Consider the following 18,052-nt stretch of genomic DNA (forward strand, 5'->3'; position numbering starts at 1 on the left):
TTTTTTTTTTTTAAGACTTTATTTGACCTACAATATTTTAACTATTTATTCTTATTATTTTCTCTGCTGCTGTTGACCTGGACCTGAGTGCAGTATTTCGTTTCTGTGTATTTTTTTATATTGAAATGACAAATTCTGATTCTGATTCTGAAAGGCTGTAAGTGGGGTCACCTCTCCACAGATCTGACCTGTAACTTGGCCCAGTGGCATCACCTGCTTGTCTCCATGGGGATAAATAGGTTTAAAGCTGTAACACTGTGGAATATTCCAGGCAAAACACAACACTGTATTTCCCCCTTAGTGACAAATAAAGGATTATCTTAACATCTCCATGGAGACGAGCAGCTGCTGAAGCTTCTACATAGTTCAGCTCTAAAGGTGCATTGTGTAACTTTACTGGTGGAGGCTCCATCGAATGTTCTTCTCCATGGAGATGTTCTTGCTTTGTCTGGAATGTTTCACAGTATGATCCATCCATCCATTTTCTTCCTCTTATCCGGGCCGGGTCGTGGGGGCAGCAGTCTCAGCAGTGACTCCCAGACTTCCCTCACCCCAGACACTTCCTCCAGCTCCTCCAGGGGGACCCCAAGGCGTTCCCAGGCCAGTCCAGAGACATAGTCCCTCCAGCGTGTCCTGGATCTTCCCTGGACCCATGATCCAAGACCCAGGAAAGACCACAGTATGGCATTAAACCTTTCTATCTCCATGGAGACCAAACCAGACCAAGTTACAGGTCAAATCTGTGGAGAGGCGACCCTGCTCACAGTCACAATGTCTGTTTTTCTCTGTATTTCTGAGCTGTGAAAACTACCTGTATTTGAATAAATGTAAAGTAGAGCTGTTTAATGTCACACTGTGGAGCATTTCAGCAGAGCAATGACATCTCCATAGAAACAAGCAGGTGACGGACCATCTACCAGAAAGTTACACAGTGCAGTTTTAAATATCAATTATGTTTCTGTATTTCTTGATATATTTAGGTTGAATCTGAAGCTCTTGTTTGGTTTTGTACTTGTCCAGTTCAGGACAGAGCAGAGTGAGAGCTGATCTCTGCTGCCACCTGCTGCTTATTTTGTGCACGTCTCAAATTTTCAGTTTTGAGTCAAATATAAGTGGATTTGTTTATTTGGCCTGGATAAAAACATAATGAATGTCAAGGTCAAAGTTATTTTTTGATTTCAGATTTTTATTAGTATTATTACTTTTATTACTTTTTTATTGGATCATTGAAATCAGGAGACTGAGCTGTTGGTCACTTATCATTGAGACGCTCCATTTCTACACAGCAAAACATGGAGTTTTCAAATTGACTCTCACAGAACCAATTTGAACATTTTCTCAGGGTTTATATGAATCCAATCTGTTCTAGAGTTAATTTTACATTTTTGGAAATGTTCATTAAGGAAAACTCGACCAAAGTTTCTGTTTAAGTCCGAGATCCAGAGTTATATTAATGTTTTGAGAGTAAACAGGTAACACTTTGTAGAGTTATCCCGATTTAGCTACACAACACACAGAGGTGTTTTATTTTACACTTTATTTGAGTTAATTTAAGATGAAATTCTGTACAAAACTGGTTCAAACTGGTCTACTCTCACTGGAGTTTGAAGTGGTGGTGGGAGGAGCCAAATTAACACTAAGGGAAGTTGAATGAACAATAACACTTCAACCATATCAACTCTGGCAAATAACCCCAACTCCAACACACATTTCACTTTCAAAGAGTTAAAATAACACTTTGTGTTAAAAACAACTCTGAAACTTTAACTCTCTGGTTTTTGTTGTGTATTTGATTCTATCACCTCATTTATTTGTATTCATTAAATGATTTGTTTTATGTCAGATGCCCTTCCTCAGCCGTATGAAGTGATTGACAGGCCTGTGGGTTTGGATAATTAAGACCCTGCAGTCCTCTCATGACAAACTCTTTCCTTCTCTCAATCAGAATATTTAGTGATTTTGTTAGACTGTGAAACATGACAAAAAATCTATGACAACTGTCCTCAGACGGTTCAGTGTTTCTGTTACATTTGCATCACTACAAACATTAAAAATGGATTCACATCTAAATTTCTTCACTTTAAACAATATAAAAAAGTAGTACAACCTTACATGTTTGTAATAAAACAAACAAACACGTCCTGTATTGATATATATTTATGCATTTTGAGAAAACACACCGTATTTAAATAACTTTACAGCAACCTCAAAGCTGCACTGTGTAACTTTTTGGTTAGGGTTTGTTTGGGGTCCATCACCTGCTTGTTTCTATGGAGATGTCATTGCTCTGCCTGGAATGTTCCACATTGTGACATTAAACAGTTCTACTTTACATTTATCCAATTACAGGTGGTTTAATAGCTCAAAAATACATCAAAAAACAGACATTGACTGAGCGGGGTCGCCGCTTCACAGATCTGACCTGTAACTTTGTCTCCTTTGGTCTTCATGAAGACAGAAAGGTTTAATATCATATTGTGAAACATTCCAATTACTGCAGTAACATCTCTATGAGGAAAAGCATTTGGATCCTCCTCCAGAAAAGTTACATAGTGCATCTTTAAGTGTAAAAACAATTGTATTTTTGGGGGAAATGAGCAGCTCTGCTCCTAACTCAGAGTGACACAGCGCCTAAAGGACCAGTGACCCCTCCTCAGACGCACTGACCCGGAGCTGATCACTTTAAACCAGCGTAAACAACGGCCGCGGCCCAATTATGTCTCCTCGCCTCCTTGACCCTTGCTTCCTTGATTCCTCATCTGTGAATCACTGAGAACGTAGAGCCGGTCTGAACTTTGACCTACCTCTGCTTCATCGCCAGGGGGTAGGGTTTACGACGAGGAAACAAGGAGTCAAGAGGCAAGGGAGCGAGGAAGTGAGGAGATAAGGAGATGAGGATACAGACTTGTGGTGCAGTCTGTTGGTCAGACTCTGCAGACCTTGGGGGCATTAAGGGCATGGAGGTCTCTGGGTTTCTTTTGTCTCAATAATTTAGCTGTAATGACACTTTGGACGACTAGAGGGCGCTCTGAGCCAACACACTGTGACTCTATGAGCTCTTAAAACACTATATGTTTCTATCTGGAATGATCCTGCTCCACTTTAACTGTGTATTTCAGGCCAAGTCTGAGCTCAGAACCATTTAAAATCATTGAATTGAAATGTTAAGTGTTTCTGGCAGTATCTTAGGACCTCAACTCTTGCATGGCTTTAATGATTTCTCTTTGTTTATTTGGGCTGATTAAGACCTGATGAGTGCAAAAACACAGAATTATATTTTTATTATTTATTTATATATTTATATCTCCACATATGATGTATAAAACATTCATTTTATGTTTTGATGAAACACAATAAAGTCACAGATGAATAATAATTTGCAGAAACTATGAAGTGCCTGAACAACCCAAAATGTGTTGGACATATAAGTGCACTTCTGTGGACGCCAGGTCCTAGGAGGCTATAAAACTTGATTTCATGCTGATCAGTTTTAAGGTGGTTTAAACGTTTAGACCTGCTTAAGTCCATATTTAGTCCTATTTTTGCAGTTTACAATTTCCACTACACTTTACTCCACTAAATATTATGATTTTTGCTTAATATGTTTGGCATCTTGTTCATTCTGTTTCGTTTAGATTATTCATTTATTGTTTACAGAAAACAAAGATCATCACCTTATTTTTTTATTCTTACTAATTATTTATTTTACAAATGTTTAATTTTATTCATTTAATATTTTGATTTTCAGACCTGGTCATAAAACTTACAATATATATATATATATATTTTTTTAAAAAGCCTCAGATGGCAAAATGTGCCTGAGTAAGTGACTCTTTATGATATGGACATTGAATATAGGCTATAAATGTCTAAATGGCACAAGGTTCTCTCCTCTCTTTCTCTCTCCTTTTCCACTCTTTTCTTTCTCTTTCCGTCTCCTCTCCTCTTTTCCTCCTTTTGTTTCCTCTTTCACCCTCCATGGAGCGTGCTGTTGTTGTTTTATTAAATCCCTGCCATGTGACTCAGCAGCAGCAGCAGCGCCGGGTCTGTGGTCTGCGCGCCGGCCCCACCCAAACCCTCCCCCGGCTACAGCGCACCAATCTCGGTGTCATTTACGAGCTCCACGGCCCTCCCCCTCTCCTCCTCTCCTCCTCTCTCTCTCTCTCCTCTCCTCCTCTCCTCTGGATGTATTGTCTTCTCTCTTCACGTACGAAACTTTAGCCAAACTTTCCAGACTTCATTCATAGAACTTTGGTAAGCTCCTGGAGGCTACCGCTGCTACTGGCACCGACTGCGCGTAACCCTGGTGAGTTTTTACGCATTAGAGCACGTGTTTTGTCTATTTTCTTGTGTTTGCTATCATAATTGTACTCATTATTCTTAAAGCACATATATTTTAAACCTAATTCGCGTTTTTGCTTTTTAAAATTCATGTTGTTAAAGGTGGAATTGTTGAAAAGTCTTGCGTTACGCTGCGTTTTGACTTGTGGATAACCGCTGTTTTTGGAGATGGTGATGGTTTTATCATCTCAAATCACAGTTTAATTAAAGTTTGTCTGTCATGTAGCCTAATCCACATTGATGATTAGCCTGAAAGTGCAGTTGTTGCTATTGACATGCTAACAGAATACACTTTACACAATACGAAATTAGCAAAACAAAGGCACCACTTGGCAGCTCGTTCACTCGTGTAAAGACATGTGCGATTGTTCATTCAAACCAAATGTTAGTTTACAGGATGAGAAAACCACCAGATAAAAAGAATAATGGGTAGTTAGAAATAAAAGGAGACAAGAAATTGACAATCTGTAAAAAATGTCTCTTGTATTATAGTGTTTTTGTTAAATCTGCATCCAAAATCTTCTGAGATTTGCAGTGTATTTTGGTTTCCATTTTACGAATTTTAGCCCATTACAAAAAAAATATACAATACTATTCTTCACTGTATTCATAGTGTACTAATATCACTATTCACTGTTTTATTTTTCACCATAACACAAAAGCTAAATCCTAATTTGTGAATTCTGTTAATTGTCAATGTTTTCTGACTATTATTCTGACCATTACAAATTTGGTGATATTTTTGTTGGCATTTACGTCATACAAACTTGTCTTTAAAGTTGCGCTGTGTAACTTTTTGTTTTTTTTATAGATACAGTATGTCATTGCTCTGCCTGGAATGTTCCACAGTGTGACTTTAAACAGATCTACTTTACATTTATTCAATTACAGGTGGTTTTACAGCTCAAAATATCAAGAAAAACAGACATTGTGACCGTGAGCGGGGTCGCCTCTCCACAGATCTGACCTGTAACTTGGTCTGGTTGGGTCTCCATGAAGATAGAAAGGTTTAATGCCACAATGTGAAACATTCCAGACAAAGCAATAACATCTCCATGAAGAAAAGCATTTGATGGAAAGTAGATCTATAATTGAAATATGTGAACATTTAACATGTTGCAACCATTATATTTGTAAGTAAACTGTATTGTGTGCAGTGTGGAAGCTTTGTGTGTGTGTGTTGTGTGTTTGCGTGTGTGTGTTGTGTGTGTGTTGTGTGTGTTTGTGTGTTTGTAAGTGAGTGCAGTGTCAGGAGCGTGTGACCAGTGACGAGCTGCGCTGGTGAAGGAGAAACAGTAAAAACAGTGTTTAGAGTTTTAGCCCCGAGGCTCCGAGGCTTTGTCTGAAACAGTGAGAAATGTGACACCATGTCTGCCTCCTCCGACTCTGCTCCCGTCAGCTCCTCCAACTCTGCTCCCGTCAGCTCCTGTCAGCTCCTCCAACTCTGCTCCCGTCAGCTCCTGTCAGCTCCTCCAACTCTGCTCCCGTCAGCTCCTCCGACTCTGCTCCCGTCAGCTCCTCCGACTCTGCTCCCGTCAGCTCCTGTCAGCTCTTCTCCTCTAAGCTCCTACATCTCTGCTCGTGTCTGTTCCTCTGGTTCTGCTCCTCTGGTTCTGCTCCTCTGGTTCTGCTCCTCTGGCTCTGCTCCTCTGGCTCTGCTCCTCTGTTCCTCTGGTTCTTCTCCTCTTTTCCTCTGGTTCTTCCCCTCTGTTCCTCTGCTCCTCTGTTTCTGCTCCTCTGGTTCTTCTCCTCTGCTCCTCTGGTTCTGCTCCTCTGGTTCTTCTCCTCTGCTCCTCTGTTCCTCTGCTCCTCTGGTTTTGCTCCTCTGTTTCTCTGCTCCTCTGGTTCTGCTCCTCTGTTTCTGCTCCTCTGTTTCTCTGCTCCTCTGGTTCTTCTCCTCTGCTCCTCTGTTCCTCTGCTCCTCTGGTTCTTCTCCTCTGCTCCTCTGGTTCTGCTCCTCTGGTTCTTCTCCTCTGCTCCTGTGGTTCTGCTCCTCTGTTTCTCTGCTCCTCTGGTTCTGCTCCTCTGTTTCTCTGCTCCTCTGGTTCTGCTCCTCTGTCCCTCTGATCCTCTGGCTCTCCCCCATCAGCTCCTGTCTGCTCCTGTCTGCACCTGTCTGCTCCTGTCTGCCACACACAGAGTTGCGAGACAGGTAAACACTCTGTGGTGGTCCCTGGTGTTAAGATCTGAAGTTCTGCTGCAGCTTTGAAGTAATAATGACTGTGGCTGAACTCAGAGTTGGACTGACACTTGAGTGGGAGGAGAAAGTCTCTGTTTGATGTAGAGGAAACTACATAGACCATGATCCTTTGCTGTTGGTTTTAGGGAAGACAAACCTGCATGGCACTAATAATTCCACTAAAATCAGTAAGTGTGAGTGACTGTCCTAGAACTGGGAGGTTGGTGGTTGGATTCCTGCTCTTGCCACTTCATGCTGTTGTGTTCTTGGGCAAGACACTGCAGCCTGTGTGAATGGCTGGTTTATAGTGCAGCAGTAAACCCACAGACTTTATAAAGAAGTGGATTAAATGAGTGTGACGTCACCCACAGAGTTCAGCACCACTCAAATGAAGCTCACGGTGCTCACGGTGCTCACGGTGCTCACGGTGCTCACGGTGCTCACGGTGCTCACGGTGCTCACGGTGCTCACGGTTACAGGAGAGAATTTGGAGCCAGACTCTATATCAGGGGTGTCAAAATCAAATTCACAGAGGCCAAAATTAAAAACTGGGATTAAGTCATGGGCCAAACTAAATATTTATTTAAAATTTTCAACAACATCTGCGTGTTTTCTCTTCTTCCGAGATCTGTAATATTAAACCTTTGTTATTAAAATAAATGTTTAGTAATAATTTAGCTTAAACATTGAATCCAGAACAAGCAGAATATAAAATGATAACAAAATTTTAAATATATAATGTCTCTATAGTCTATCTGTAGCTGGCGGGCAGGCTCTATATTTGATCTGATCTCGCGGACCAAATATAATTATATCGCGGGCCAAATTTGGCCCCCGGGCCTGAGTTTGACATGTCTGCTCTATATTATGAATTTTTTATTTTTTGTTTTGACGGACAAAACTGTGAAAAAAAATAAAAGGATCATGTAGAGCTGATTAATTTGAACATTTTAAGACCAAAATGACAAGGCTCAGAGCAGCAGGTACAGAGAGAGGGACGACAGTATTCCAGTTGGGCTCAGTCAAGCAGAAGTAAACAGCAAGGCCAAAAATTCAAGTTAATGCATCTGATATAAAAATGTATTGAACAGATACATATGTACTCTAGTTTATGAAACTGTTGACCTTTTTTCTGTATCATTTTTGGTTCTAAAGTTCCATACGTTTTAAACAGACCATGTATGAAACATGGAACAAAAATTATTTCCCAAATTTCAAAGACCTGCAAATCATGTCAATAAATGGATGTATTTCATCATATCTTGTGTTATTCCATCTTTGAACTGTTGATGAAGGGACATTATTTTTTTTAAATAATTTTTATTTTTAAAATGATAAAAATTAGCTTGGAAGGACTGACATATTTTATAGAAATAGTTTCCTTTCATTTTGAAGTAATATTAAAGTATTCAGAAGAAAAAAGCGACAAATGATGTAAAATCCTGCACCTTCTACTTGCTTGAACAATTTTCCCTCCGTTACTTTTCCCTCCGTTACCATGACTTTTCTTAATTAAAAATGTCATTACTCAAAAAGTAAGAGGTTTTTCAACCTAATCTTGTACCATATGGTAGAAAACTATATGACGCAAATATTCAAACCAGTTTGTTAAGGATATGGAAGTGAGAACCAAGAGTTATCACTGTTTGGATTTATTGACCAAAAAGTGCTGCATATTTCATTCCCTCCGTTACCAACATGAGTTTTTAAATTTTTTGTCAACAACTTGAAAGAATATCACAGGTTTAACTTGACCCTGTTGGAGTGTAACTCTTTCCTACATTCTGATACTTTACTTATTTCAATAGTCCCTCTAGTTTCTGAATAAGAGACATTTGAATGTCAAAAATCTGCCCCTGTTTCCCTCCGTTACCACTTGACTGGACTCAATGGGAGCCAGAGTCTGAAGGAGCCAGAAGAGCCGCACCAGAATTTCCTACTTGGAAAACGCCAGCTAACACATTGACTATGTTCATTTGTATATACAGTCTATGCATCCAGAGCTAATGTCCTGACACAGACCTGGACCATACGAGCCTCTGCAGGGATCATCAGGCTGGAAATGAACTGGCTCATGTGCAGTGTTACGACTCACGGCTCAAGAGTCACTATAAAAGTAGAGACTGATACAGGAAGAAACAAAAACACATTGTTTATTTTATAGATGAGCAATAATTTAGAGTTATACAGTAAAAAATGTGCAAATGTGCAGTGTGGGTCCTCTGCATGCCAGGTGCCCCTGACAGGACCGCCCCACGACAGGACAGTCACTGCAGACTTCTGTGCCAAACTGGTTTTAATCTGTTGTACATAAAGTCTCTGTGGATCAACCAATCACAGCCTGTGTCTTTGACAGAAAGTAGTAGTAGTAACTTTTTGGCCAAACATTTTGATGCACTGTAAGAGCTGCAAGCTTTCTGATTGGCTGTCAGGTGCCTCATAGAGCTTTCTGATTGGCTGTCAGGTGCCTCACAGAGCTTTCTGATTGGCTGTCAGGTGCCTCATAGAGCTTTCTGATTGGCTGTCAGGTGCCTCACAGAGCTTTCTGATTGGCTGTCAGGTGCCTCACAGAGCTTTCTGATTGGCTGTCAGGTGCCTCACAGAGCTTTCTGATCTGCCATCAGGTACGTTGGAGAGATGTGCGGTCCAGTATTGCAGTATTCTTATGTTTATTTATGTTATAGTTAAATACTGAATGACTGAGGGATAAATGCATTTGTGTTTCTGATTTTATATTTTCAGCATTTGACAATAAATCAGTAAAAACGTGTTTTATTGAGTACAGAACTCATTCAATCTGCACAGATGTGATTTACCAAACACAGTGTACAAGTGTTACTGCTCGTTCTCCATGTTACCAGATGGACTTTTCATATTGTGAATCAGTGGCTCCTCTCAGCTCAATACTGTCTCTGTGTGACTCTCTATACTCTCCTGTCCTGTTTACATCCAGTCTGTATATTGAGCGTGCCCAGTGCAGTCGCAGCACATGCTCTTTGTCATATGGCCTCACAATGCCGGGCCTGTGAGTGTGTGGAGGTCAGGCCGGAGATACCAGAGCACGCTTGGATTTGCTGTGTTATTCTGTGAAACTCTGCAGACTTGTGTGGCCCTGGACACGCGATGGACTGAATGAAGAGTCTGTGTGAGGGATAGAGGAGCAGGAGCCGAGCTGGGACCAGACAAGGGGCCATAGAGAGAGAGAGGGGAGGATTAGCATAGCCACATGGAGGGACAATGAAGTGTGGAGCTGTATGGACTGGCTGGGTGCTCGTGCTGTGCTCTTATGGGTGCTGGGTGCATTCATGCTCTAGGATTTGATGAGTGCTTGTCTGTCATATTCATCTTATGGCAACTGCCATGTCTTTGGAGATGAATAAAGGGGTTGAGATGTCACACTAAATGTGAGATTTAGGTCTTATATTACACAAAATTGACTCTTGTGAGCAAAGATGCATCCATCCAGTTTGTTCCTTTTGGATACTTTAGCTTTTGTCGATACCTAATATTAACCGATACCAGTGAAGGAACGAAAAATAGCAATTATTTCCTTAAAATACAAATAACTCATTACACATGAGATCCAGTTGTGTTATGAAACTGTTCTTCATCCTTCACATCACCACAGAACAGCTTCAAATGAATAAAAGTTCAAACATTATGAGACGTTCTGGGCCAAAATCAGCCTGTAAATCAACTTATTACATCCAACTAAAGGCCCAGCCAGGGTATCCACTGAACTGATAGTATGGAATTGATACTTGATCCACTGATACTGATATTCAATACCAATATCAGTATCAGTGCATCCTGCTTGTAAGCTTTAAGTCATGATATAATGTCATTTCCTCCTCAAAATCAGACCTGGAGTTGTGTTTTGTTTCATTCATGTTTGAGTAACTCTTTATCATTAGTCTGTCAACATCTCCAAAGCTCAAAATGCTCTGCTCCACCTTGTGATGTCATGAAGCGGTAGTTTTTAACAGCTCCTTTTACTTTTAATTCAGTATTGAAAATTTCAAGTCTGAAATCATCCAAATGATTCTCGTGAAGGTGTGTGGAGTTTAAAAACACAGTGGAGCACTTCCTGTATTACCACATGACATCACAAGGTGGAACAGAGTGTTATTTGTTTGAGAGAAGAACTCAGCCTAAATGTGCAGGTTTGTGTGTTAAACATGTGAATGAAACAAAACACAAGTCCAGGTGTGTTTTTGAGGAGGAAACGACATTAAGACAAAGAGGAGAATTACTAAGGTGTGTATGAGTTTGCAAGAATACAACTTATCTATACATTTACTTAAGATTTTAAATTTGACAAGTCAAGTTTGGTGTGTCCTGTTTCCAGTCAAGAAAGTTGCTGACTCTTGAGAAGTCACCTCGTCCACATTTGTGCCTCAGAGGTGAAGAGTCAGAGTCTGAGTCAGAATCCACCTCAAATAAATAATGAAACATGTGACTAAAGAATCACCTAGTTTGGACAAAGACAGGAAACACAAGCTCTTTATCAACCCGTGAATTTACAGTCACTAAAACATCACTACTCCACCTCCCTCCTCCTCTCCTCCTCTCCTCCTCTCTCTCTCTCTCTCTCTCTCTCTCTCTCTCTCTCTCTCTCTCTCTCTCTCTCTCTCTCTCTCTCTCTCTCTCTCTCTCTCTCTCTCTCTCTCTCTCTCTCTCTCTCTCTCTCTCTCTCTCTCTCTCTCCTCACACTTCTTTCCGCTCCTTCAGTCTTTGGATGGGTTCAGTGCGTCATCTTCCACTTCCTGGGGTCAGAGTTCAGGTCTGAGAGGGTCCTTTAGGTCAATGAGTCCTAACCTCTTTTGTGTTTTTTGTCATAGTGTCACTCACCTGTGCACTAAATTACACTAAAGACAGATTTATTCATTTATTTGAATTAATATTAGTGGGACTGAGCGATATGACAAAAACAGTTTTTCCTCATAGATAGGTCATGACTTAATTTTATTTTGTCTTATTTAAAACTAATAATATGAATTTTTGATGATGAGTCAATGAAAATGTGATGTTTTGTTCAGCTCTAGTCTTAAAGGATATAGTATAGTATATATTGAATTCTTATCCCTTTAGTTTTTCTTTGGTCATTAGAAAACCAACTACAAATCTTTTGTTCACATTCACCACTGTTTGAAGGATGTCCATCCATAGCTTCTATCCTTTTCTTCCTCTTAGCCAGGGCCGGGTCGTGAGGGTAGCAGTCTGAGCAGGAGGCCCAGACTCCCCTCACCCCAGACACTTCCTCCAGCTTCTCTGGTGAGACCCCGAGGTGTTCTCAGACCAGCCCAGAGACACAGTCCCTCCCCACAGAAGTGTTCAGGAGGCATACAGAACAGATGGCCTCCTCTCAGCTGCCCTTCTCCACCTGGAGGAGCAGCAGCTCTACTCCGAGCTCTTCCCGTGTGACTGAGCTTCATCTGTACTACATGTGGTCAATATACAATTCAGAGCATGAACTACAATGTGACTAGATCTGACACCTAAAATAAAGTCTCCAGAGTCCCTGTGGTTGGGTCTGTGGAGGTGAGGAGGTGTGGAGGTGTGGAGGTGTGGAGGTGTGGAGGTGTGGAGGTGTGGAGGTGTGGAGGTGTGGAGGTGTGGAGGTGTGGAGGTGTGGAGGTGTGGAGGTGTGGAGGTGTGGAGGTGTGGAGGTGAGGTGTGGAGGTGTGGAGGTGTGGAGGTGGTGTGGAGGTGGGAGGTGTGGAGGTGAGGAGGTGTGGAGGAGGTGTGGGAGGTGTGGAGGTGTGGAGGTGTGGAGGTGTGGAGGTGGAGGTGTGGAGGTGTGGAGGTGAGGAGGTGTGGAGGTGAGGAGGTGTGGAGGTGTGGAGGTGTGGAGGAGAGGAGGTGTGGAGGTGAGGAGGAGGTGTGGAGGAGGTGTGGAGGTGTGGAGGAGGAGGTGAGGAGGTGAGGAGGTGAGGAGGTGTGGAGGTGTGGAGGTGTGTGAGGAGGTGAGGAGGTGTGGAGGTGAGGAGGTGTGTGGAGGTGTGGGAGGTGAGGAGGAGGTGTGGAGGTGTGGAGGAGGAGTGTGGAGGTGTGGAGGTGTGGAGGTGAGGTGTGGAGGTGAGGAGGTGTGGAGGTGAGGAGGTGAGGAGGTGTGGAGGTGTGGAGGTGAGAGGAGCCGGCTGCAGAGGCTCGGTCTCGGTCTCTGTCACTTCCTCCTGAAGACTCTGTGTTTGTGATGGAAAGACAAAAGGTTATCACTACACTTTGTTTACACTTTATCTGAAGAGGGAAAGAGGAAGAAGGGAAAGAAGACAAGGGAGAGGAGGAGGAGGAGAGGAGGGGATGGGGATGGGGTGATATGAGGAGAGATACGTGGTCGACCTCAGGAGTCAGACAAAATGACTGTAGGTCATATTTTTGCCCCACAGTGAGATGTTCCTCATCTGAACAGACCCTCGCTCTCGGCCGTCAGTGGCTCTGACCAGTGCCTCTGACCTGCAGCATTTTGGTTTAGGGCAGAGCTAAATTTAAACCTCACCAAACAAAACAAACATGACGCGACAGATGTACTTCAGCCTATTCTATTTGATTTGTGATAAAGGTGCAAAGGGAAGCGCTTTGTGCATTTGAGGACATGGAAGATATTTGTGCTTTTCTCTCAACTGGATTTCACTAAAGTTTGATTTCTCTGCTTGTTCTGCTGTTGTGACGTCTCGACCAACCAAACTGGAGCATTCGTTTATATTATTGTCTGCGGTATGGCTCTGGAATGACAAGTCCATCCTGTATTCTCTTTAGGTTGTGTGTTCTTGTGTGATGGCTCTGTAATTCATCAAAAATATATTTTGTTGTTTTAGGATGTCTCTGTGGGCTCCTGTCGGTCCCTGGCTCAGCTGAATTCAGTTTGTGTTGTCTTTAGGATAGCTGTATAATGAAGAATTCAGTTCGTGTTGTGTTTTCTTGTGTGATGGGTCTGTAAAGTAAAACCTGACGTGTATCTTGTGGTCTTGTGTGTAGGATGGCTCTGTGGGCTCCCTGCAATCCCTGGCGCAGCAATATTCTCAGTACTACGGGACCTGTGTGAGCGACGTGAGCGACAGGATGGAGGAGCTGCGCAAACGTAAAGTTCTGCAGGACACAGAGATGGTGAGAAGGGTCTACACACACACAAACACACACAAACACACACGCACACACACAAACCTCTGTCCTCAAACCTGATCCCATCTTTGTGCATTGTGTAACTTTCTGCTTTTCTCCATGGAGATTTTATGGCTTCGTCGTGAATGTTTCGCAGTATGGCATTAAATCTTTCTATCTTCATGGAGACCAAACCAGACCAAGTTACAGGTCAGATCTGTGGAGAGGTGATCCCCGCTCAGTCAGAATGCCTGTTTTTCTAGGTATTTTTGAGCTCTAAAACCACCTGTAATTGAATAGATGTAAAGTAGAGCTGTTTAATGTTAACACTGTGGAACATTCCAGACAGAGCAATGATATCTCCATAAAAACAAGCAGGTGAAAAAAGTTACACAGTGCACCTTTAAACTGTAGAGACTGGATCCAGACTTTACGTCTTTATAAACAGAGGAAAATGTGTGAAGTCTTGGTTGTTACACAAAACCTCATATTGTAACAATGGACAATGCTGAAGATTCTCATAAGTGTCTCAGTCTAAACCTCTGTTCCATTTCTACACTCTTTTTTCCGGTAGCTGCTTTTTTTCAGTGTGTTGGTTTATTTTGAGAACTGTGCGTGTGTATCACTCTGAGGGCGAGTCTGTCCCTGAAACACAAATCAAAACTTTGGATTTCTCAGCAAAATGTTTTCAAATTCACTTTTTGATTTGTCTACAGAGAACTGCACTGACAATGTGATAAAACTCTTCAAGGCAATGATTCACTGCTCACTTAAAAACGATACACTAGTTATACTTCATTTCATGAAAAATGTTAGTGTTAAATTTAAGTTTGTTTTTTTTAACTGTATTTGTTTATCTTTGACACTAGTACTGCTCATTAAAGCCACGTGTAAAGTGTTAGTGAGTTTGATGGTGCAGGGACAGAGGCTCTTGTAGAGGAGAGGCTGAACAGATTGTGTGCGAAGTGACTGGCATCACTCACTGATGGTTTTGCGGGTGAGGAGGGTGGTGTATGTGCGGGCGAGGAGGGTGGTGTATGTGCGGGCGAGGAGGGTGGTGTATGTGCGGGCGAGGGGTGGTGTATGTGCGGGCGAGGAGGGTGGTGTATGTGCGGGCGAGGGAGGGTGGTGTATGTGCGGGAGCGAGGGTGTGTGTATGTGCGGGTGACGAGGGTGGTGTATATGCGAACGAGGTGGGTGGTGTGTGCGCGGGTGGTGTGCGCGGGTGGTGTGTGAGGCGGGGTGGTGAGGCGGGGGGCGGGTGGTGTGTGTGCGCGGGGCGGGTGGCGTGTGAGGCGGGTGGCGTGTGCGGGTGGTGTGTGATGTGTGAGGCGGGTGGTGTATGAGTGAGGCGGGTGTGGTGTATGAGTGAGGCGGGTGGCGTGTGCGCGGGTGGCGTGTGCGCGGGTGGTGTGTGCGGGTGGATGTGTTCACTCTGTGCTACAGGACTGTGTTATAAGTGTGCTTTCTGAAAACAATGTCAAATGTGATTTGTTTTTTAAATTCAGACTGGAGCGTCAGATGTGTTTGTGTTTAAGTGACTTGACAGAATATGACACAGACCCAGATCTTCCAATTATCACTGTGTCTGTGTTCTAGACTTTTCTACAGTTGTGCAGTGTAAACATTCATGTATTTTCTCAAGCTAAAAGTCCAGTGTGTGTTTGGTTCCAGACTATGACATAACCTCCTCCTCCGCCTCAGACCGCACACTTAAATACGGCTTCTATTCCCGTCTGCCCGGATTTACTGTCACTTCACTGTAGTTTAATGATACTTTTCTGTGTAGGAGTCTGGGCAAAATAGTTTAAGTGTATTTTTTAACACAAAATTGTTTATTTAAAGCTCCTAAAATACACAAAACGGACTCTTGTGAGCTTTTAGCCATGAATCTACGTCGTTCCCTCCTCAAAGACAGACCTCGAGATGTAAAGTAGAGCTGTTTAATGTTAACACTGTGGAACATTCCAGACAGAGCAATGATATCTCCATAAAAACAAGCAGGTGAAAAAAGTTACACAGTGCACCTTTAAACTGTAGAGACTGGATCCAGACTTTACATCTTTATAAACAGAGGAAAATGTGTGAAGTCTTGGTTGTTACACAAAACCTCATATTGTAACAATGGACAATGCTGAAGATTCTCATAAGTGTCTCAGTCTAAACCTCTGTTCCATTTCTCCTCCGAGTTGTCTTTTGTTTCATTCACATGTTTGAGTAACTCTGTATAATGCTCTGTAAAGCACCTTTGTGACATATGACATATGTTTGTGAAAAGCACTATATACTGTAAATAAAAACTTACCGTATTTTCCACACTATAGGGCGCACTGGATTATAAGGCGCACTGTCATTGAATGGTTTATTTTTTAACTTTTTTCACATTTTTCACTGGACTATAAGGTGCATTAAACGAAACACAACAGTTAGATAAGTCAGTCAAATTTTATTTAACACATTCACAATAACTCTTAACTTTGTTCAGTTGTAACGCATAAAAAAATCCTGTCTGAGATGCTAAATTGTTCATGTATTCACAATAAGTCATAATAGTTGAAACAGTTGGGTGATTCCGGCGTCCACACGTCCACATCCCTCTCGTCATTATCCGAGTCAGTGTGGTTACTGTTCCCTGGAGTTCAGTTCAGTGATGATTCTGGTCTTGGTGAAAGCTCGGACCACAGTTGATCCTGATCTTTAGCCCGGGCGTCCATGATCCGTTGGCAGATCGTGGTGTAAGTGGCTCGGCGCTGTCTCTCTGTCTTGGTGAATGTGTGTTCTCCTCCTCTCATCCACTGCTCCCACGCAGCTCGCACTTTCACTTTAGAACAGTCTTGAGTTTAAAGTGGGTGTTGTGAGCGTGTCTCTTGACAGGTGCATTTTGATTTTAAAAGGAATCACAGTCTGTATTACTCCTGATGCTCCTGACTACGGGAGCCGTAATGCTGCAAGTGGAGCGGCTTTGTACTTTACTAAAGTCGTACGAAGACACTCCAATAAATTCTTATATAAGACGCTCGGGATTATAAAGTGCTCAGTCATTTTTGATGAAATTAAACGCTTTTAAGTGCGCCCTATAGTGCGGAAAATAAGGTACTTACTTATGTACACTTTATTATTAGTCTGTTTACATCTCTAAAGCTCAAAATAGTCTGTTCCACCTTGTGATGTCATGTAGTGGTAGTTTTCAAATGAACACTTCCTTTTGCCTGTTGTTCATACAGATCAGCAATTCCAGATCTGAAATTATCCAAATGTGTGTTAAACATGTGAATGAAACAAAACACAACTCCAGGTCTGTGTGTGATGAGGAAATGGCAGTTTATTGATACCTGTTCATTTTCACTTTTAATATCACTCAGTATTTGAGGATTCATTTCAGTCCTGACCTGTAGTTTCTGTTCTCTTACTGTAATTGTCTTTTTTTTTTTGTTGTTTTAGGGTAAAGTGGAGTCTCTGTCCACCTCTCTGCAGCTGCGCTCTCAGATCCAGGTAACACACAAACACACACCGTCATTTTGTGAGGGGAATATTTAGATGAGCTCATAGAAATGTACTTTTGTAGTACTTAACTTAACTTTAACTTTGAGTGAAGGACCACTACCTGTTTGTCTCTAAGTCACATTTCACTTTACAACAGCTTAAACAAGACTAAAGTGCGGAAAGTTCTTTTGTTTTTGTTTTTTTTTACAAAATGACTGGCCACTTCACAAACTCCTCATCACGTCTACGTCAAAGTTTGAGTGAAAGATCTTCAGATTTCACATGTGGGACTTTTAAACCTGTTTAAAGTCAGTGACTGTGACTCGAGTGTCTCCAACGCCCTTCAGCTCTGATACAAAAACACAGTTCACACACACACACACACACACACACACACACACAGAGAGAGACATACCAGGCATTTTTCAGTTTGTTTTGGTGAATTATCAAATGTAAAATTGAATCATTTGTTTCTTTTTTTATTTCAGGAATCTCTGGGTTTGAGCAGCAACACGTCCACACCAGAGCTCGACAGAAGGTACTTTTTTAGTTTTTTTGTAAAGCCACACTATGTAATGTTTTAGCCATGAGATTAGACTAAGAATAAAAACATTTGTCTTCATTTTGGTTGTTAATTGGAAATTGCACTGAAAAAATGAAACATGTGTCTGTACTGTGAGTGAGCTTGCATCTCCATAAACCTGACCTTGGCCTTGAGGAGAGCAGCAGTATGTTTTCAAGGTCCCATAATTACACAAAATTATCTCTTTTGAGTTTTAAACCATGTTAAAACACTGTTCTCTCATCAAAAACTGGAGTTGTGTTCTGTCTCATTCACACATGTTTGAGTAACTCTTTAGTGATGCAGGGTTCCCACGCTCATGGAAATCCTGGAAAAGTTATCATAATTGAAAATGTAATTTTCCAGGCCTGGAAAAGTCATGGAAA

At 41.9% G+C, this 18,052-nt stretch overlaps 1 protein-coding gene across 2 annotated transcripts in view; it reads left to right on the plus strand.

Moving 5' to 3' along the window:
* The window catches only part of LOC110159980 (SAM and SH3 domain-containing protein 1-like), a 151,069-nt gene that overhangs the window by 99,687 nt on the left and 33,330 nt on the right, over positions 1-18,052 (plus strand). Inside the window, exons 1-4 of one of the 2 annotated variants that reach the window (XR_008633068.1) lie at positions 4,168-4,306; positions 13,499-13,627; positions 17,063-17,113; positions 17,593-17,642. Coding sequence is in view for 1 of the 2 variants with exons in the window: in XM_055160067.1 (XP_055016042.1) it covers positions 13,499-13,627; positions 17,063-17,113; positions 17,593-17,642 (230 nt within the window). In the remaining variant the exon portion in view is untranslated. Of the gene's footprint in view, positions 1-4,167; positions 4,307-13,498; positions 13,628-17,062; positions 17,114-17,592; positions 17,643-18,052 lie in introns of those variants that run through there. The other variant, XM_055160067.1, reaches the window with a different exon arrangement.

Source organism: Boleophthalmus pectinirostris, unplaced genomic scaffold, assembly GCF_026225935.1.
Source record: "Boleophthalmus pectinirostris isolate CB_2022bp ecotype Guang Dong unplaced genomic scaffold, ASM2622593v1 HiC_scaffold_10, whole genome shotgun sequence".
NCBI lineage: Eukaryota > Metazoa > Chordata > Actinopteri > Gobiiformes > Gobiidae > Boleophthalmus > Boleophthalmus pectinirostris.